At 49.5% G+C, this 17,209-nt stretch overlaps 1 protein-coding gene across 1 annotated transcript in view; it reads right to left on the bottom strand.

The window, feature by feature from the left end:
• The window catches only part of SLC24A3 (solute carrier family 24 member 3), a 527,286-nt gene that overhangs the window by 2,741 nt on the left and 507,336 nt on the right, over window positions 1-17,209 (bottom strand). Inside the window, exon 16 of the mRNA XM_002710947.6 lies at window positions 1,813-1,878. Within this exon, the coding sequence (XP_002710993.3) occupies window positions 1,813-1,878 (66 nt within the window). The remainder of the gene's footprint in view (window positions 1-1,812; window positions 1,879-17,209) is intronic.

Here is a 17,209-nt window from a genome sequence, read left to right as displayed (position 1 = left end):
TCTCTCTGTAACCCGTCTGCAATTCAGTGACACCATTGCTCACCACTCCCCGTGGCCAGGTCCATGAATGAGCCGGATCCCAAAGCTCACACTATGTCAGGGGATATTTCCACCAACTCACTCTCTTTTATCTGCACCACGCCGCTCATCAGCCTGCCCTTGGATCATTCTACTGGCATGTGAGGATGCTACTCTCTCTCCTGTCTATCTTGAAAAAAGAAAACACCTTTTCTGGATTTCTGTTGCTTTCAGTCGGAGAACAGAGCTGCACATAGCGGCCTCCCATCTCCCCTTCTATTGTCTGTTGGTTCTTTCCACTCAACCCTCTGCCATCACTCACAAAAACAGCACTCTGCTGAAGAGCACTGAGGACCCTTGACCCTGGCAGAACGGTCAGGCGCTCAGCACTCGTCTCACTGGACGCAACCATGGCTCCCTCCATGGTGAAACGGCTGTGACACGTGGCTTCCAGGATGCCATGCACGTCTGGGCTTCTCCCTAGCCATGTAGCTGGTGCTCGCTGGATTCTTCAGGAATGTTATCTGCCCCAGCATCACCCCCAAGTGCTGGAAGACTCAGAAGTTGAGCCTCTTCTTTATTTTCTGTCCACACAGGATTCCCTAGGTGACGTCATCCAATGCAGAGCTCTAAACAGCCACCTGCATTCTGGCGACTCTAGCCTGGACACTTCTCTGGAATCCGGACTCGTACTTAGGCAATGCCTTTCTTGGCCTCTCCTCTTGGAACTCCAACAGGCAGTGCAGACTCACGATTCTTGCAATCGCTTTTCCTCCCCAAACCTACTGCTCTTCCATCAGCAACCCTATGTGGTCGGCTCAGCTAGCAGTTAGCCTGGTCTCCTGTCAATCAAACAATGATGCAAGGAGTGCATACTGACGTCATTAGCTTATGTTTCTGTTCATTGTGAGTCCCATGACTTCTCTGAGCCTTCGCTGTACACTGGTAGGCCGGGGCTGATATTTGCGGCTGCCTCATGAGGGTAGCACGAACAGCAAAGAAGAAAAATATGTACCAAGCATGGAGCACACTGTTGGGTGAGTGTCACTGCTCCAAACCCAAACAGTGAAAGAATGAGTTCTACAGATTTTCACTTCTGTGTAAGGTGGTATTTGCTTTGGTAAAATCTGTACATTTGAGTCTCACCCTGCCTGATCTCTCCTGCTTCCTGCCTGCCCGACTGAATCCCCTGTATGTGAACAACACGTCAGGCCAATGTCAATGATCGTCTCCTTGAAAATCAAGGAGAACCATGTTGGGTTTCAATACGTATGAATGTGACAACTCAACAGCAGAGTTGAATGCTGATGGAGACCTCCATGCACCTGTATGAGTCTGTTTAGACACGTCTGTTGGGTAGGAAGATTAAATTACACAAATCAATGTGATGGCCAACAAAGTGGGCCAGCACAGAAGTTCACCATCCATGAAATGCATTCAAGCCTCTGAGGGATTGGTTGAGTCCCTGGATTTATGGGGATGGAGTCACTTGGAACAATCAAGTAAATGAAGCCTACTCTTAGGACTCATCTTGCACAACAACTGGGATCTCCTCTTTGTTCTTGACAAAACAGTTTGTGCCTGGGACCCGGCAGGAGGCTGGCTCCAAGGCAGAAGGCATCCTAGTGGGTTGCTAGGATTCTCTTCTACAAGAAACAGCCTGGAGACGAGACATCTGGAGGGCCACTGTCTCCAGGCACGGAGAGGCCAAGCCCATTTGGTGTCCAAAGAACGCAGTGGGGAGAAAAGAATGTGTACATTCCAGAATTGGGGGGAGGGGATCTGCAAACCTACCGTGACAAAGACAGAGGCCAGGAGCAGGCCCACTGAGTAGATTAGCCCCCTGCTGTTCAGTCGAATCTGCAAGAAAGGATTAAACAGAATTAGGCTTCTGAACAGGCAAGGCGCTCAAGCAACTCTGTGTAGCATAGATTCCAAATCTCTGCTCTAGGATGGAGAGGCAAAGGATAGCCTGGCAGCCATGCCCTGCAGCTTCCCCAGGGATCTGTGCTTTCCTAGGAACCTAGGGTGTATCCTTGTCCTGTCCACTCTCAGTCCCATTCCATCCTTAACTTCAACAGCACTGGCCCAGCTGGACTGCCCCATGGCCACTGGGATTCTCTATCATGTGTTACATGATTTTTCTTTTAAAAAGACTGATATGTGTGTATATATTTAGGAGCTACAGTAAGAAAATGTGATACATATATACAATGCGTGATAATCAAGAGGTCATTACCATGTGCCCCTCCTCACCCCTATTAGCATTTCTCTGTGTTGGGAGCATTTGCATTCTTGTCTTCTGGTTATTTTGGAATAGATCATAAACAGTTGTGGACTACAGTCACCCTCTGTGCTACAGAATGCTAGAACCAATTCCTCCCACGTAGCTGCGTTTTGGTACCCACTGTCCAATCTCCAGTTCCCAAATTTCTACCTTTTTTAAAAATTAATTAATTTATTTGAAAGTCAGAGTTACACAGAGAGAGGAAAGGCAGAGAGAGAGAGAGATCTTCCATCAGCTGGTTCACTCCCCAATTGGCTGTACTGGCTGGAACTGCACCGATCCAAAACCAGGTGCTAGGAGAGTCTTCCAGGTCTCCCATGCAGGTTCAGGGGCCCAAGGACTTGGACCATTTTCTATTGCTTTCCCAGGCCATAGCAGGGAGGTGGATCAGAAGTGGAGCAGCTGGGACTTGAACCAGCGCCCATATGGGATGCCAGTGCCGCAGGCAGTGGCTTTACTGGCTACGACACAGTGCTGGCCCCTCACCTCTACCCTTCCTAGCCTGTAGTGATCATAAACTCTTCCTTCTACACTATTTGCCTTAGCTTCTGCAAATGAGAACATTCATTTGTGTGCCTGGCTTAGTTCACTTAATGCAATGCCCTCTACTTCCATCCACACCACTGGAAAAGACAGGACTTCATTGTTTTTACGATGAAATAATATTCCATTTTGAATGGGTACCTATCGCCCACACACATCCTTGTCATCCTTGTCAACCTGATCTCCGGGGAGCTTTCACTCAAATGCATCCCACAATTTAGGGTGAATGCCATGACACAGGGGACTGGAAAATATGAATGCACTTGGTATTCCTTTTGCATTAAAATGTATTCTTGGGGCCGGCGCTGTAGTGTAGCTGGTAAAGCCGCTGCCTGCAGTGCCGGCATCCCATATGGGTGCTGCTTCGAGTCCTGGCTGCTCCACTTCTGATTCAGCTCTCTGTGATGGCCTGGGGAAGCAGTAGAAGATGACCCAAGTCCTTGGGCCCCTGCACCTGTGTGGGAGACACAGAAGAAGCTCCTGGCTCCTGGCTTCAGATCAGTGCAGCTCCCGCTTTTGTGGACATCTGGGGAGTGAATGAGAGAATGGAAGATGTGGGGAGCAACTCAGACTAGACTAAGTTACTGGAATTAAGACTTATTCTATGCATCTGCTCTCCCACAATATGGCACTGGGAGAGGAGTAAACAACTTCTACACAGCTGCCTCCAGTTCGACCAATAACCTGCAGGAGCTGATCCTGCTCCTGATTGGAAGAGAGCAGCGTACTCGGCATGTGGGTAGCAGAGTTGGGATTGGTGGAAGAGGACTATAAAGGAGGAGACAGACAACATGCACCAGGAACATCTAAGGGGAACATCCGAATAACCTCTGAGCAGCCCCCGAGAGAGCCGGCCTGCGGTGTGCCGCTCCCCCGCGGAAGTGGGGAAAGTGGCAGGGGGAACCGCCCTTCCACGGAGGTGGACGGCAGCCAACCCGGGAAGAACCAGCAGCAAACCCAGGAAGGGCCAAGCAGACAAAAGAACAACGCAGGGTTTAGTGTCGTTCCTCCGTGAATGGGGGAGCAACAGGAAGACCTCTCTCTCTGTCTCTACCTCTCTGTAACTCTGACTTTCAAATAAATTAATCTTTTAAAAAAATCCTTTCCCTAATTTGATGGGGGAGAAATGGATGAGGAGTTGTAGTGACCAAGCGAAGAACAGGACAGAGTGAAATCCCTTTTCTGATATTTGTAAATGGTTATTTTAATTTTTTTTTTACAGAAATACAACAGGATTAGTAGGCAAACTTTGAAGAGATAGACAGAAGCAATATTTGGAATTCCTGTGGCACAGCATTGTCCAGCAATGATGGAAATGACCTGCACTGCCCACATGGTGGCCAACAGGCCCCTCAGAGCCCCAGGGCCCCTAAGCAGAGTGAAGAAGAGCCCGCTGTGGATGGCCTCAGTCACGTGGTCCTTGGGTCAGCCCTGGACACAGAAATCCTTTTAAGCTCTTCATTTTCTTTTCTTTCTTTCTTTTTTTTTTTTTTTTGACAGGCAGAGTGGGCAGTGAGAGAGAGACAGAGAGAGAAAGGTCTTCCTTTGCCGTTGGTTCACCCTCCAATGGCCGCCGCTGCAGCCGGCACACCGCGCTGATCCGATGGCAGGAGCCAGGTACTTATCCTGGTCTCCCACAGGGTGCAGGGCCCAAGCACTTGGGCCATCCTCCACTGCACTCCCTGGCCATAGCAGAGAGCTGGCCTGGAAGAGGGGCAACTGGGACAGAATCCGGCGCCTTGACCGGGACTAGAACCCGGTGTGCCGGCGCCGCAAGGTGGAGGATTAGCCTATTGAGCCACGGCGCCAGCCTTTCTTTTTCTTTTTTAAGATTTATTTATTTGAAAGTCAGAGTTACATAGAGAGAGAAGGAGAGGCAGAGAGAGAGAGAGAGAGAGAGGTCTTCCATCTGCTGGTTCACTCCCCAATTGGCCATAACAACTGGAGCTGCACCTATCCGAAGCCAGGAGCCAGGAGCTTCTTCCAGGTCGCCCACATGGGCAGGGGCCCAAGGACTTGGGCCATCTTCTACTGCTTTCCCAGGCCATAGCAGAGAGCTGGATTGTAAATGGAGCAGCTGGGACTTGAACCGTCGCCCATCTGGGATGCTGGCACTGCAGGTAGCGGCTTTACCCACTATAACACAGTGCCAGCCCCTTGAGCTCTTCATTTTCAACACTGCAGGTCTCTTGCAGGATGGAGGCCGTGCACTCCTGGCCCTGTTGTGCTCTGAGTCCCCAGGGTGGATCCCTGTCAGCCACAGGCATGGAGTAAATGGATTTCCTGCCCATAAGAAACCAAGAGCCCAGTGTGAGCCAGGGTCCAAGCCAGAGAAGTTTCTCTGGCCAACCATTTTCAAAATGAATCAAGTCCAACCAGGCTTCTGAACTTGATCTTCCCACATTCACACAGGGTCTGCTATGCAATCCTAGATGGCTCTGAAGACAAAAGGCAATTTTTGTAGGAATGTTTTGTAATTTCTCACTTTTTTGTCTGCAGGCTTCTTTTGTTATACACCGAGTGGGGGTGGGAGGGAGTGTCTTTTGGTTTTTCCATTGTTTCTTAGAGACCTGGGTTATCCCTGGGTGCCCTCAGAGAACTGGTTCCAGGACCCCCGGAGTAGGATGCTCAGTTCTCTCCTCTAATCCATGTAAGTGCTGTTGTATGCTTGAAACCATCATCTCTAGAGTCCTTAGAATACCAAATACAATGTAAATACTGTGTCAAAGTACTGTTTAGGGAAATACAAACAAGAAACAGAAGCCCAAACATATTCAGCACAGACGTAACTTTTTCTCTGCATAGTGTCCGTCCTCAGTTGATGGAACAGGTGGATTCAGAGGGCCGGCTGTGTGTATCTCCTGCTGTTTGACCCTCACACCTCCACCTGGACAAGATGGTCAGGAATTAGGGTCCCTGCAGTTGCCTTTTGATTTAGCACTAACATCTTCCAGTCACTGTGGATGGTCCGGGCCAGAGGCTGGCAGGCTATGACCTAAGGCCACATCTCATCCATGGTCTGCTTTTTATAATTAAACTTCTTAAGAACTCAACACCTGGTTTAGGGCACTGGCTTCAGACTCAGCCACCTGGCTGGCAAATCCCAGGGGGGTCCCTCCATTGCAGTATCATCAGGAACAAGTAACTTTCCCCATGCCTCAGTTTTCTGCTGTGTAAAAATCCAGAGAACACAGTCCCCATGTGAGGATTAACTAAATTGGTCCATGTTAAACTCTTGAACAGAGTCTGGGGTGGAAAAAAAATTATTTTTTTTTTGACAGGCAGAGTGGACAGTGAGAGAGAGAGAGACAGAGAGAAAGGTCTTTCTTTACCGTTGGTTCATCCCACAATGGCTGCTGCAGCCGGCGCACCGCACTGATCTGAAGCCAAGAGCCAGGTGCTTCTCCTGGTCTCCTGTTCGGGTGCAGGGCTCAAGGACTTGGGCCATGCTCCACTGCCTTCCCAGGCCACAGGAAGAGGGGCAACCAGGACAGAATATAGTGCCCCGACCGGGACTAGAACCCAGGGTACCGGTGCCGCAGGCAGAGGATTAGCCTATTGAGCCACGGTGCTGGCCGGAAAAAATTCTAATGAAATGTGGGTCACACTTTCTCTCCCACTCTGAGCCACCTGGGGCTGCTCCTCCAGGTCTCTGATTTCTTCTTCTATGGACCCATCACAGGCAGCTCCTTGAGCAATGCCTTTCTAGATTACAGCCTGAATTCACCCTCTGCCCAGCATGTGCTTGGTATGTAACTGGTGAATGAATAATGCATGCCCATGCAACGCCATTCCTTTTCATTTTAAAGACTGATTGATGTATTTGAAAAGGAGAGTTAGAGAGACAGATTTTCCACCCACCCATTCACTCCCCAAATGGCTGCCAACAGTCAGGGTTGTGACAGGCTGAACCCAGGTGCCAGGGACTCTATCCGGGTCTCCCACATGGGTGGCAGGGGCCCAAACACTTGGGGCATCTTCTGCTGCTTTCCCAGGTGCATTAGCAGGGAGCTGGAGGGACACAGAGCAGCTGGCATTCTAATCAGTGCCCATAAGGCTGAGCCACCATGCTGGCCCAGCAATGTCATTCTGACTGTGGTTTATAGGAAAGTCACTTTCTACAGGGCAGTGGGCACTGGTCAGAGAGAGGCTGGAAGCAGAGACACTCCAGGTAAACCTTGCTGGTTCCAGAAGCAATGTGATCTGCCCAACACCGCCTGTTTCCTTTCCTCACTTTCTTTTTTATGAACATGCATAACTTTTTTTTAACGCACCTGTTATCACAAAAGTTTTTAAGCATCAAAGTGGAAAGGCTCACACCACCTTGCTTTCCAGTAAACTATAAAGTAAGCTGCAGACCCCACCAGCACTCTTCCACCTCAACACCTCTGCCTGCATCTCACTAAAGCAGAGTTCAGCTGTGGGTCATGGTTCTTTTATTTTTAGATGCAATTCCCATATGGTGACATTCACGAATCATAACTGTACCATTCGGTGGGCTCTGAGAAATGCATGCATCCAGGTAACCCAAACCACCACAACACAGACCACTTCAATCGCCCACTGAGCGCTCCAGTGGCCTCCATGCCAGACCCAGAGGCAGCCACTGCTCTCCATTTATCCCCCATGGGCTGGTTCAGCCTGTCCTAGAACTTCAGATGAATGGCCCTATGTGTGTACATACGGCACCTACTCTTTCATGTGAGCCTCCTTCACCCAGCACAGTTTCTGGAAATTCTTTTGAGATTTCATTATGTCAATAGCTCTAGCAGAATGCCACAGTGTGTTCAATTCCTTCTGTGTGGACATCTGGAAAGCTCCTGGTTTTGGGCTACTAGTGTGCACTGCTTTCAGAGCGCGAAGACAAAAGGAAAAGCGGTCTACAATGGTTCCTCCCCTCAAACAGGCTAACTATCAAACAAAGAAATGCAGGTGGTTTTGGACTCTGCTCAGGACCTGGCATCACATCCTAGCTCTCCGCTCTGGAGTCAGGCTCTCACTAGCTTTCCATACTGGGGCATTTTGCCCTTCCCATCTTAGCACATCCCTGGCCCCCTTCTGGAACCTTCTGCCTGGCCAAGTGGGAAACTCACCTTCTTATCATCTCTATCCATCCGGCCCTAAGACTGTGTGCCCCTTCCAAGTTCAGAACCAACCATCCGGTGCTGATCTCATCCTGCCTGTGTTTCCCCAGCTCATCAGATGCTTTGAGGGTGGATGCCTGGCTCTTGAAGGTTCCTCGTCCCAGCTCCTAGGGTCCCATGTGTTTAAGTGAGCATCTGCTGGGGATGCTCGGCGCATATGTGTACATTGCAGGTGTGTGCTGGGTGGCAAGGGGGAAAGATAGACCATATTGGGAGCTGCCTTTAAGCTCATCTCTAGAAGAAGGCACCACATTTAAAATAATTGAAGCATAATTGCAAACAGTAAAATGCACTGATCCTAAGCGCAGCTACTATTAGATGAGTTTTGACAAGTGCTAGTTATTATGTAACTTACATAACTCTCCTGATACCTCAGTGAAGATACAAACCACTTCCATCACCCCAGTAACTTTCCTTCAGGGCAACAGAACCTGTTGCTTTGGGGGACTCCGAGCCAGGCAGCAGCCCCGCCTCTTCTCACCTCTACATTCTCTTGGGCAAAAACCTTTGAGCTCCAGCCCTACACAATGTGGAGCTAAACTGTTTCCCTGCCCCTGTGCCCTTCACAGAACCAAATGCAGAAACTTTTCCCAGGCACATCTCCTGATGGCTAAGGCAGTTTTTGCTTCTTGCCTTTAAAAGTTTGCATTTTCATTCTCAAATTCCCTCCTGGCAGTCCTTGCACAGGAAACAAGGCTGGCTGCTTCCAGAGTCTACAGGGATTTAGCCCACGACACATGTGCTTTGCTTAGGACGGATGTACACAGGGTGACCCATTCATACAAGATTCATGGAGTCACGTTCTTTATAAAAGTATTCACTGAATTCATCCTACTGTTTGTGTGGATCCATCATCCCTAGCCTACAAGATTCATATTCCTCTTATAGTACAGTTTAAAATCTTTCTATATGGGGCCAGTGTTGTGGCAAGTGGGTAAAGCCAACACCTGCAGTGCCAGCATCCCATATGGGTGCTGTCTTGAGTCCACTTCTGATCCAACTCCCTGCTAACGGCCTGGGAAAAGCAGCAGATGATGGCCCAAGTTCTTGGCTCCTGCCACCCACCTGGAAGACCAGGATGAAGCTCCTGGCTCCTAGCTTTGGCTTCAGCCAACCTTGGACATTGTGGCCATCTGGGGAATGAAACTAGCGGATGGAAGATCTCTCTCTCTCTTTCAAATAAATAAGTAAATCTTAAAGAAAATAAAATCTTTCTATGGTCTGAGGTCACCTCTACTCGACCAACAAATTATTTTAATGAAAAATAAGAACCCCCTGGATTTTCACTACTTTACTCCTAACTTGGAACACCTGTTGCACATCACTTTGCGTTTCCTTACTGGGGCAGTGTCAACAGTTGTTTGGGGGTGGGTTTCAAATGGATGTTCCTAGCCCTGGTGTTACACTGTACAGTACCACAAAGTGGGAATCTTCTGGAACAAATCAATGAGGTTAAGAGAGTGAACAAGCTCACAGGAGAGCAGAATGCGTTCACAAACACCAAGTGCATTTAATTCTAGGGACAACACCGCGAGATTAAGTCGGGTGGGTTCTGTGCTTACATTTGAAGGTGAGGCACTGGGGCTCTGAGAGATTAAAGCACTTACGGCTAGGAAGCCATGAAAGTGTCATCTGCCTTTGGAATTAGGCTTTGGTCTCTAAATTTCTGATGCTTTTTTCACTCTGCCAGGCAGAGGAGAAAATCAGGGTCCTCCCCTTATATTTGCCAGAAGTCCTCAGATGTGGCATCCGGGCTCTTTCTGCCTGTCATTCTTGGAAGAGTCCTGAATGAAGTGTAAGAACCACAGAGACCATGGTAGCAGATTTCACTGGTACCCTATGCTCTCTTAGTCATTTACTGTTACTCTACAGAAGCTCAGATGGCTCTTGGTCCTAAATATTGGGATGCCCCAGAGCATGGAGCTGGCATCTGGCTGGCCTCGGGTGAGGGCCTTCTTGCTGCATCCTAACACAGCGGAGGCACCCCATGGTGAGGTCCAGTCAGAATTACTAGCTCAGGTCTTTCTTCCTCTCCTTAACAAGCCATTAGTGCCCACATGGGTCCCACCCTCATGATCTCATATAAGCTGAGTCACTTCCCAAAGGCCTCACCTCCAAATACCACAAATATATGAATCTGGGTATTAAGTTTCCAACACATGAACACCATCCACATTCAAACCAAAGCACCTTCCATGTCCACTCTCACACCATGCAGTTACCATTTTGGTGTCGGCTCACTGCCAACAGCCAGAACTTGTAACGGGACCCAAGGGTTTTCCCCTGAACCCCAGAAACACCAAGCAGTGACCAACTCTAGACATTGCTCTCCACTACTGGCTCTCCGAGGTGGGTGCATAAATACCCCAGCTTCCATGGCTGGTGCTGTGGCGTAGTAGGTTAAGCTGCTGCCTGCAGTGCCAGCATCCTATGGGGTGCTGGTTCAAGTCCCAGCTGCTCCACTTCCAATCCAGTTCCCTGTTGATAGCCTGGGAAAGCAGTAGAAGATGGCCCAAGTGCTTGGGCCCCTGTAGTCATATGGGAGACCCAGATCAGCCCAGCTCCAGCCATTTTGACTACTTGGGGAATGAACCAGTGGATGGAAGACCTCTCTCTCTCTCTCCCTCTCTCTCTCTTCCTCTCTGTCTGTAACTCTACCTCTCAAATAAATAAATAAAAAAAAATTAAAAAAAAAATAGCCCAGCTCTCTTGCTCCTCGGATGGGGATGGGGCACTTGGAGCCTGGGGCTGCATAACCCTCCTGGGGCTCCCCCTTGCATGAGGTTTCCACCATACCTGCGGTTGACTGCCCTCCCTCCTGACTCACCCACTCAATACTGGAGTTTCCTGCTCCTCCCAACAAACTCCATACCCCGATTCCTTGTCTCAGAATCAACTGACTTCTGGGGGAAGCTACACTATGGGAAGCTAAACAGCAAGATGGAGTAAGCTTTCCTTGTCAGCCCTTGCATGGTAGTATCTGAGGAGTGGTTCTTCCTCCAATACCTCTCCTTGAAAGCCAAGGTCAAGACTTAAGGGGACTGGGTGGTGTTACTGCAGCTCCCAGAACCACCTTGGGAATGCTCATTCATTAAGGTGTCACCAAACGAGCTCCAAGGTACCCATCCAGGCCTTGGGGGAAGTGTGGCGACTGGCCCTGGCAATGGCATTGGTGCTGGACCAACGGCCGTGGCATAGACACTTCCATCATGGCTGATTTCACACTGCCAATGTGGTGGCATTGAGGAGGGGTCAGGAGGAGCCACACACTTTCACTTTCCTCAAGCCCATGTGGGACCCAGTGTCCACTCTCCCTGGGGGTGTGGAGCAGGGGTTTTCAAGAGAGAGAGGATTGGTTCTAGCAGGTGGAGCTGTATCCAGTGACTGGATCGCTGGTTCCTTCCACAGAAGCCCTCTGTTGGGGGTGGGGAGCATGGCTGAGTGAGATGGACTTCTTGCTTTCAAGTGTCGAGGTATGAGGAAGTGAACAGTAGAGACTACAGTAGAACTACAGCCTCTCGTTGTTGTAGAGGCCTGAGTTCAGCTGGAGCTGGGCGTTTGAGAAGGTGATAGTTGGGTGACTGTGCTAGTGGTGGAAGAACCTGGGACAGGGCCTGATGCTCTCCACTGCTCAGCCCTTGAACTGCTCCCCTGGCTCCACATCACCCAACACCAGGATACGGCTCTGGCACTGTTCTCTGCTCTGTCTGAATCAACTTCCTTCACAAGCTGGGGCTTTGGCCACCGTTTTAGTGGGGCTGCCTCCCGAGCTCACACCTGCAGCCAAGACCTCCCCTCTGAACGTCAGGCCCATTTACTCCACTGCCCACCTGACATCTTCACTTGGGTGGCCCTTAAGCAAATCAGACTCAACCTGTCATAAATGCACACTCCACCACCTTCTCGGTTGTCACCAGCTTCAAGACGTGTCTCCTCTGTTCCACTCTTGCTGCCTCCTAATTCACTGCCAAACTGAATCCAACGTAGCCTTAAAATTTAAAGTGAGTTACCTTGACAAAATCCTCAACAGCACTCAGAATAAAATGGAAACTTCTCACAATGGCCGGCAGAATTGGGGATGACTAGGTCCTTGTCTCTTCCAATTCACCTTATCAACAGACACTTAGGGGCTTATGTTACAGCAATTGCTGGGTCTTGCTCCTTCTTTTTCTGCAGTCGCTGGCTTGTCCTTTCACTGTCTAGCTTTACTGCTACTGCAGAGGCAGAGGGAATGGTGGTCTCCCTGCCTTTCTTTCATGTAGGGGAAAGCATATGCCTACATACTTCCCGTAGCCTCGTAGCTGGCCTTCTGACTACCTGCGGACTTGGCTCAGTGATAACGCATTGGCCAATGGGAGATTAATGGATCTGAAACAAACACAAGCCTGAACTGTATCTGCCTCCGCGTGGATGGAATGAAGGCGCCTCAGGAAGCCCCTTTTCCAAAGTGGGTGACAGATACATAGAACAGACTCATCTGAAGCTTGCAGCCGAACTGAGATCGCTAAACACTTGTTAATCCACAGGTGCATAGACGGAAAAAAATATGCAAACGGACGCACGCAACTGAGTTTGGGTTTTTTTTTTTTTTTCCCTTGTTTCTTTTTGTTACACAGCATCCTGGTAGCAATAGCTAACTGATACAACTGCCTCTACCCAAGTCGCCTTATTTTCTCTCTTGTGCAAAAACCTCTTAGCTGGTCTTGCCGCCAGCAGCCTCTGCTTCCAATGTTTTCTCAGGCAGTTCTCAGGTGATGGCACCTCTCTCTCTGGAACAGCCTTCATTCTTTCACTTCTGCCACTTATCTTCACTCCTCCCCACTCCCCACCCCTCACCCCCAGCCACAGGAGATGCCCCTGGGCCCCTCATCTATCAAGCCTTTCCGCACCTTGGTATTCCACAATCTGTTCTTTTGGCTTGGAAAAAGCCCCCTCATCCCTCTCTACCTGCTCTGATAATCTCCCATTCTCCCTTCCTTAGTAGCACTCCGACTCCCCCAACCCCTGCCATATAGTCACAGCTCTTGCATGACAAGCCTGCGGGAGAGCATGCATTGCACTTTGCTTTCCTTGTATACAACTTTCTCCTTCCATAGACTGTCATTCCAGGAGCACAGGACTGTGTCTGGATTCCTGTAGCATCTCCAGTGGTATCTGGCTTTGGACACATTAAGTGTTTAATTAAGGCTTTGTTAAATAATTGGGGCAGGTGTTTGGCCTAGCAGTGAAGTTGTTAGTTAAGACACTTGTACTGGGGTGCAGTGGGTCAAGCCACTGCTCTGGACACTTGAATCTTATATCAGAGAGCCTGGGCTCCTTTGCTTCTGATCTGGCTTCCTGCTAATGCACAGTTGAGGCAGAAAATGATGAGTCAAGTACCTAAGTCCCTGCTGCTCATGTGGGAGACCCAGATGGAGCTCCTGTCTCTTGGCTTCCTTCAGCCTGGCTGTTGTAGACATTTGGGGAGTGAACCAGTGGATGGAAGGTCCCACTCATCTCCATACCTATCACTCTGCCTTTCAATTAAATAAACAAATAAAACATCTTAAAAATATAAAAAAGATGGCCAGTGCCGTGGCTCAATAGGCTTATCTTCCGCCTGTGGCACCGGCACCCCAGGTTCTAGTCTGGTTGGGCCTCCGGATTCCGTCCCAGTTGCTCCTCTTCCAGTCCAGCTCTCTGCTGTGGCCCGGGAGGGCAGTGGAGGATGGCCCAGGTCCTTGGGACCTGCACCCACATGGGAGACCAGAGAAGCAATTGGCTCCTGGCTTCAGATCGGTGCGGTGCGCCGGCCACAGCGGCCATTGAGGGGTGAACCAACAGAAAAGGAAGACCTTCCTCTCTCTCTCTCTCTCTCTCTCTCTCACTGTCCACTCTGCCTGTCAAAAATTTTTTTTTTTAAAAAATGAAAAAAAGACACTCACATGCCATACCAGGGTGCCTGGGTTGGACTCCTGACTCTGGTTCTGAGTCCAATTTCCTGCTAAGGCATACCCTGCAAAGCAGGAGGTGATGGGTCAAGTAGCTGGGTCCCTGTTACCTATGTGGGAGACCTGGACTGAGTTCTAAGCTCCCGGCTTCAGCCTGGCCCACCCAGCCTTGGCCATTGTGGGCATTTAGGGAGTGAACAGTGTATGGGAGTCCTCTGTCCGTCTCTGTCTTTTCTTCCCCCCAACCTCCACCACCATTGTGCAGAGGCTCATTTTTGGTCCCCTATTCTTTTTAGCTCTGTGGATTCTGGCTCAGGAGGGCTCTTGCACAGACCTCTCTCCCTCCCTGCTTCTCAGATGTATTTCACATTTCCATGCCCTGGCTCTGCGCCCACCCAGTAACTTTTTCAGCTCTGTTAAAGATCACGGAGCAGACGTTCATCACCATAATGGGACAAGAAATGTTCATTTTCCAAACTTCAACTCCTAGAAATATTTCTTATTTTGGGCAGAGAGGTAGCTGGCTGGATGACTTCTGGGCAAGCTACAAAGTGCTAAGAAATGTCAAAATCTGTAAAACCATATTCACTCCTCACTGCCAAGAGCTTGAACCTTACGTCGGGCATGCAGCCGCTGTCTGGATGGTAATTATCAGTGAATGATGGCTTGGAAATCCCATCCGGACGAGATGGAAAGACTGCCTCATGGCTGTTGGCAGGTCTCTTGGGAGGCTGGGCGAGGCCATTCAACCCACACAGGCTGCACAGTTCTCAAGCCAGGGACCCAGGGGGATACCATGCGACTGCTGCTGAGCCAAACAGAGGCAGGGTCCTGAGGGTCCTTTCAGAACAGGAGGTGCTGTCCTGCAAAGGCAGGGCACAACAGATGCTTTGCCATACACCAAACAGCTCCTGCATCTCAGCATTGAGGGTCGCAGTGCTGTCCCCCAGGGTGGCTGGTGGCTCGCAGGGAACCGGCCACGTGAGGGCACCTGATGAAAGCCAGGGAGTGACCCAGGACTGACAGAAGGGACAATCCTCATACAAGGGGTCCCAAGGATTCCTCAAACTTCAGGCAGAAACCTGCTGCAGAAATACCACTGACCACAGGCTAGGCCAGCAAGGACGGCAGCCCCACTTTTAGAATCTGGGGATCAGGAGCTCTACCCTTCCCAGTTCCACTCTCATTTTAAATAAGTATGAAGAGCCCACCTGAGCCCTAGTAAGTAGACCCTGTCCTAGCAAAGATTAAAATCAGGGATAGGAGGCTGGCGTTGGGGCACAGCGGGTTAAGCTGCCACCTGCAATGCTGGCATCCCAGATAGCAACTCTGGTTTGAGTCCTGGTTGTTCTGCTTCCAATCTAGCTCTGTGCTACTGTGCCTGGGAAAATAATCAAAAAATGACCCTAGCATTTGCCCCTGCCACCCATATGGGAGACCAGACGGAGTTCTGGGTTCCTAGCTTTTGGCATGGCCCACCTTTGGCTGTTGTGGCCATTTGGGCAGTGAACCAGTGGATAGAAGACCTCTTTCTCTCTCCCTGTCTCTCTGCCTCTCAGATAAATAAAATAAATCTTAAAATCTTAAAATGCAGTCTGAAATTACACCATGACTGCGCCACTCTTTAGGTCAAACGTTACTAATCAGAGAGTCTAGGCAAGTAGAGTTTTCCAGAAAATTCAACTTTGCTTCTCTGCAGACTGAGTCCTTAACCTTTCTGATCACAATGTTTCATTCTCAAGTATTTTACAAATCTGATGCTCTTCCTAGAGGATCGGATATACAACTTAAACATTTTATTTTAAGATTATTTATTTAGAGGAGAGGGAGAGGTGGGGGAGAGGGAGAGAGGGAGAGAGGGAGAGAGGAAGAGGGGGGGAGGGAGAGAGAGAGAGAGAGAGAGAGAGAGAGAGAGAGAGAGAGAGGTCTTCCATCTGCTGGTTCACTAGTTGGGTGGGGCTGGGTCAGGTAGAAAGCAGGAGCCCTGAATCCCATCCAGGTCTCCCACACGGGTGCAGGGGCCCAAGCACTTTCCACTGCCTTCCCAGGCACATTAGCAGGGAGCTGGATAGGAAGTGGAGCAGCTGGGACTGGAACCAGCACCCACCCATATGGGAGGCTGATGTCACAGAAGGTGGCTTAGCTCGCTGTGTGTCAACACCAGCCTCTAAACTTAACGACTCAGGATCACCACCATGAACATAAATTATTATTATTATTTTAAGATTTACTTATTTATTTGAAAGGCAAAGTTACAGAGAGAGAGAGAGAGAGAGAGAGAGAGAGAAAGAGAGAGAGATAATAAGATCTTCTATGCCAAATGGAAGCAACAGCCAGAGCTGGGCCAATCCCAAGCCAAGAGCCAGGAGCTTCTTTTGGGCCTCCCACATGGGAACAGGGGCCCAAGCGCTTGGTCCATCTTCTGCTGCTTTCCCAGGCACAATTGCAGGGAGCTGCATGGGAATTGGAGCAGCTGGGACTTGAAGCAGCGACCACATGAGATGCCGGCACTGCAGGTGGTGGCTTTACCCACTACACCACAGCATCGGCCCCTGAACACAAATTATTTAATCTGGCTGAACTACAGCAAAGCTCTCAGGAGCTAGTGGTGTAACAACAGGGCTGCTTGCCACTACGAATGAGGAAACAAAATGTATTTTATGACAACTGGAGTGGTGTGGATGGCAGCTACTAAGCAGACAAAGCCTGAAACTCAGACCCTGGTAGCAGAGAGAGGATACAGGGGAAGTAACTGTGTAACAAGGTGGGGAAGCAAATTCATGGTTAAAATTGTGCGCAGTGAGAGGCTGTATTTGGGTTGTCACGTGGGTAGGAGTAGCAGTGTTCTGGTCATGGGGATGCTTCCCTCACTGAACGCTTTCTCCAGCATAGACAGTAAACTTCTCGAGTAAAACCCGGGTAAGACAGCACTTTAAAGCACAGCCACTAAGATCCAAGGCTGACCCTGTGACGCTGCTGCTCCCGATTCAGCTCACCTGGCAGGCTTGCCCACTCACAGTCTAGCCCCGAATCAGTATGGAAAGTTTTCCAAACAGGGAAGGCTTATGGAATACAAGGTTCTAGAATACACAGATTTACCCAACGTACAACTATGGCTTCCTAACAGTTCCTACACTGAGGATATTACTGGAAAATACTTATTCAGAATTTTTCCTTACTTTTTATTTCTTTTTTTTAAATTTTTTTTGACAGGCAGAGTTAGACAGTGAGAGAGAGACAGAGAGAAAGGTCTTCCTTCCTTTGGTTTATCCCCCACATGACCGCCA

This window comes from Oryctolagus cuniculus, chromosome 11 (genome assembly GCF_051225735.1).
Source record: "Oryctolagus cuniculus isolate XC-2025 breed Fujian yellow rabbit chromosome 11, ASM5122573v1, whole genome shotgun sequence".
Taxonomy (NCBI): Eukaryota; Metazoa; Chordata; class Mammalia; order Lagomorpha; family Leporidae; genus Oryctolagus; species Oryctolagus cuniculus.
The sequence above is the reverse complement of the archived record's forward strand: the minus strand, read 5'-3'. Positions and strand labels throughout refer to the sequence as shown.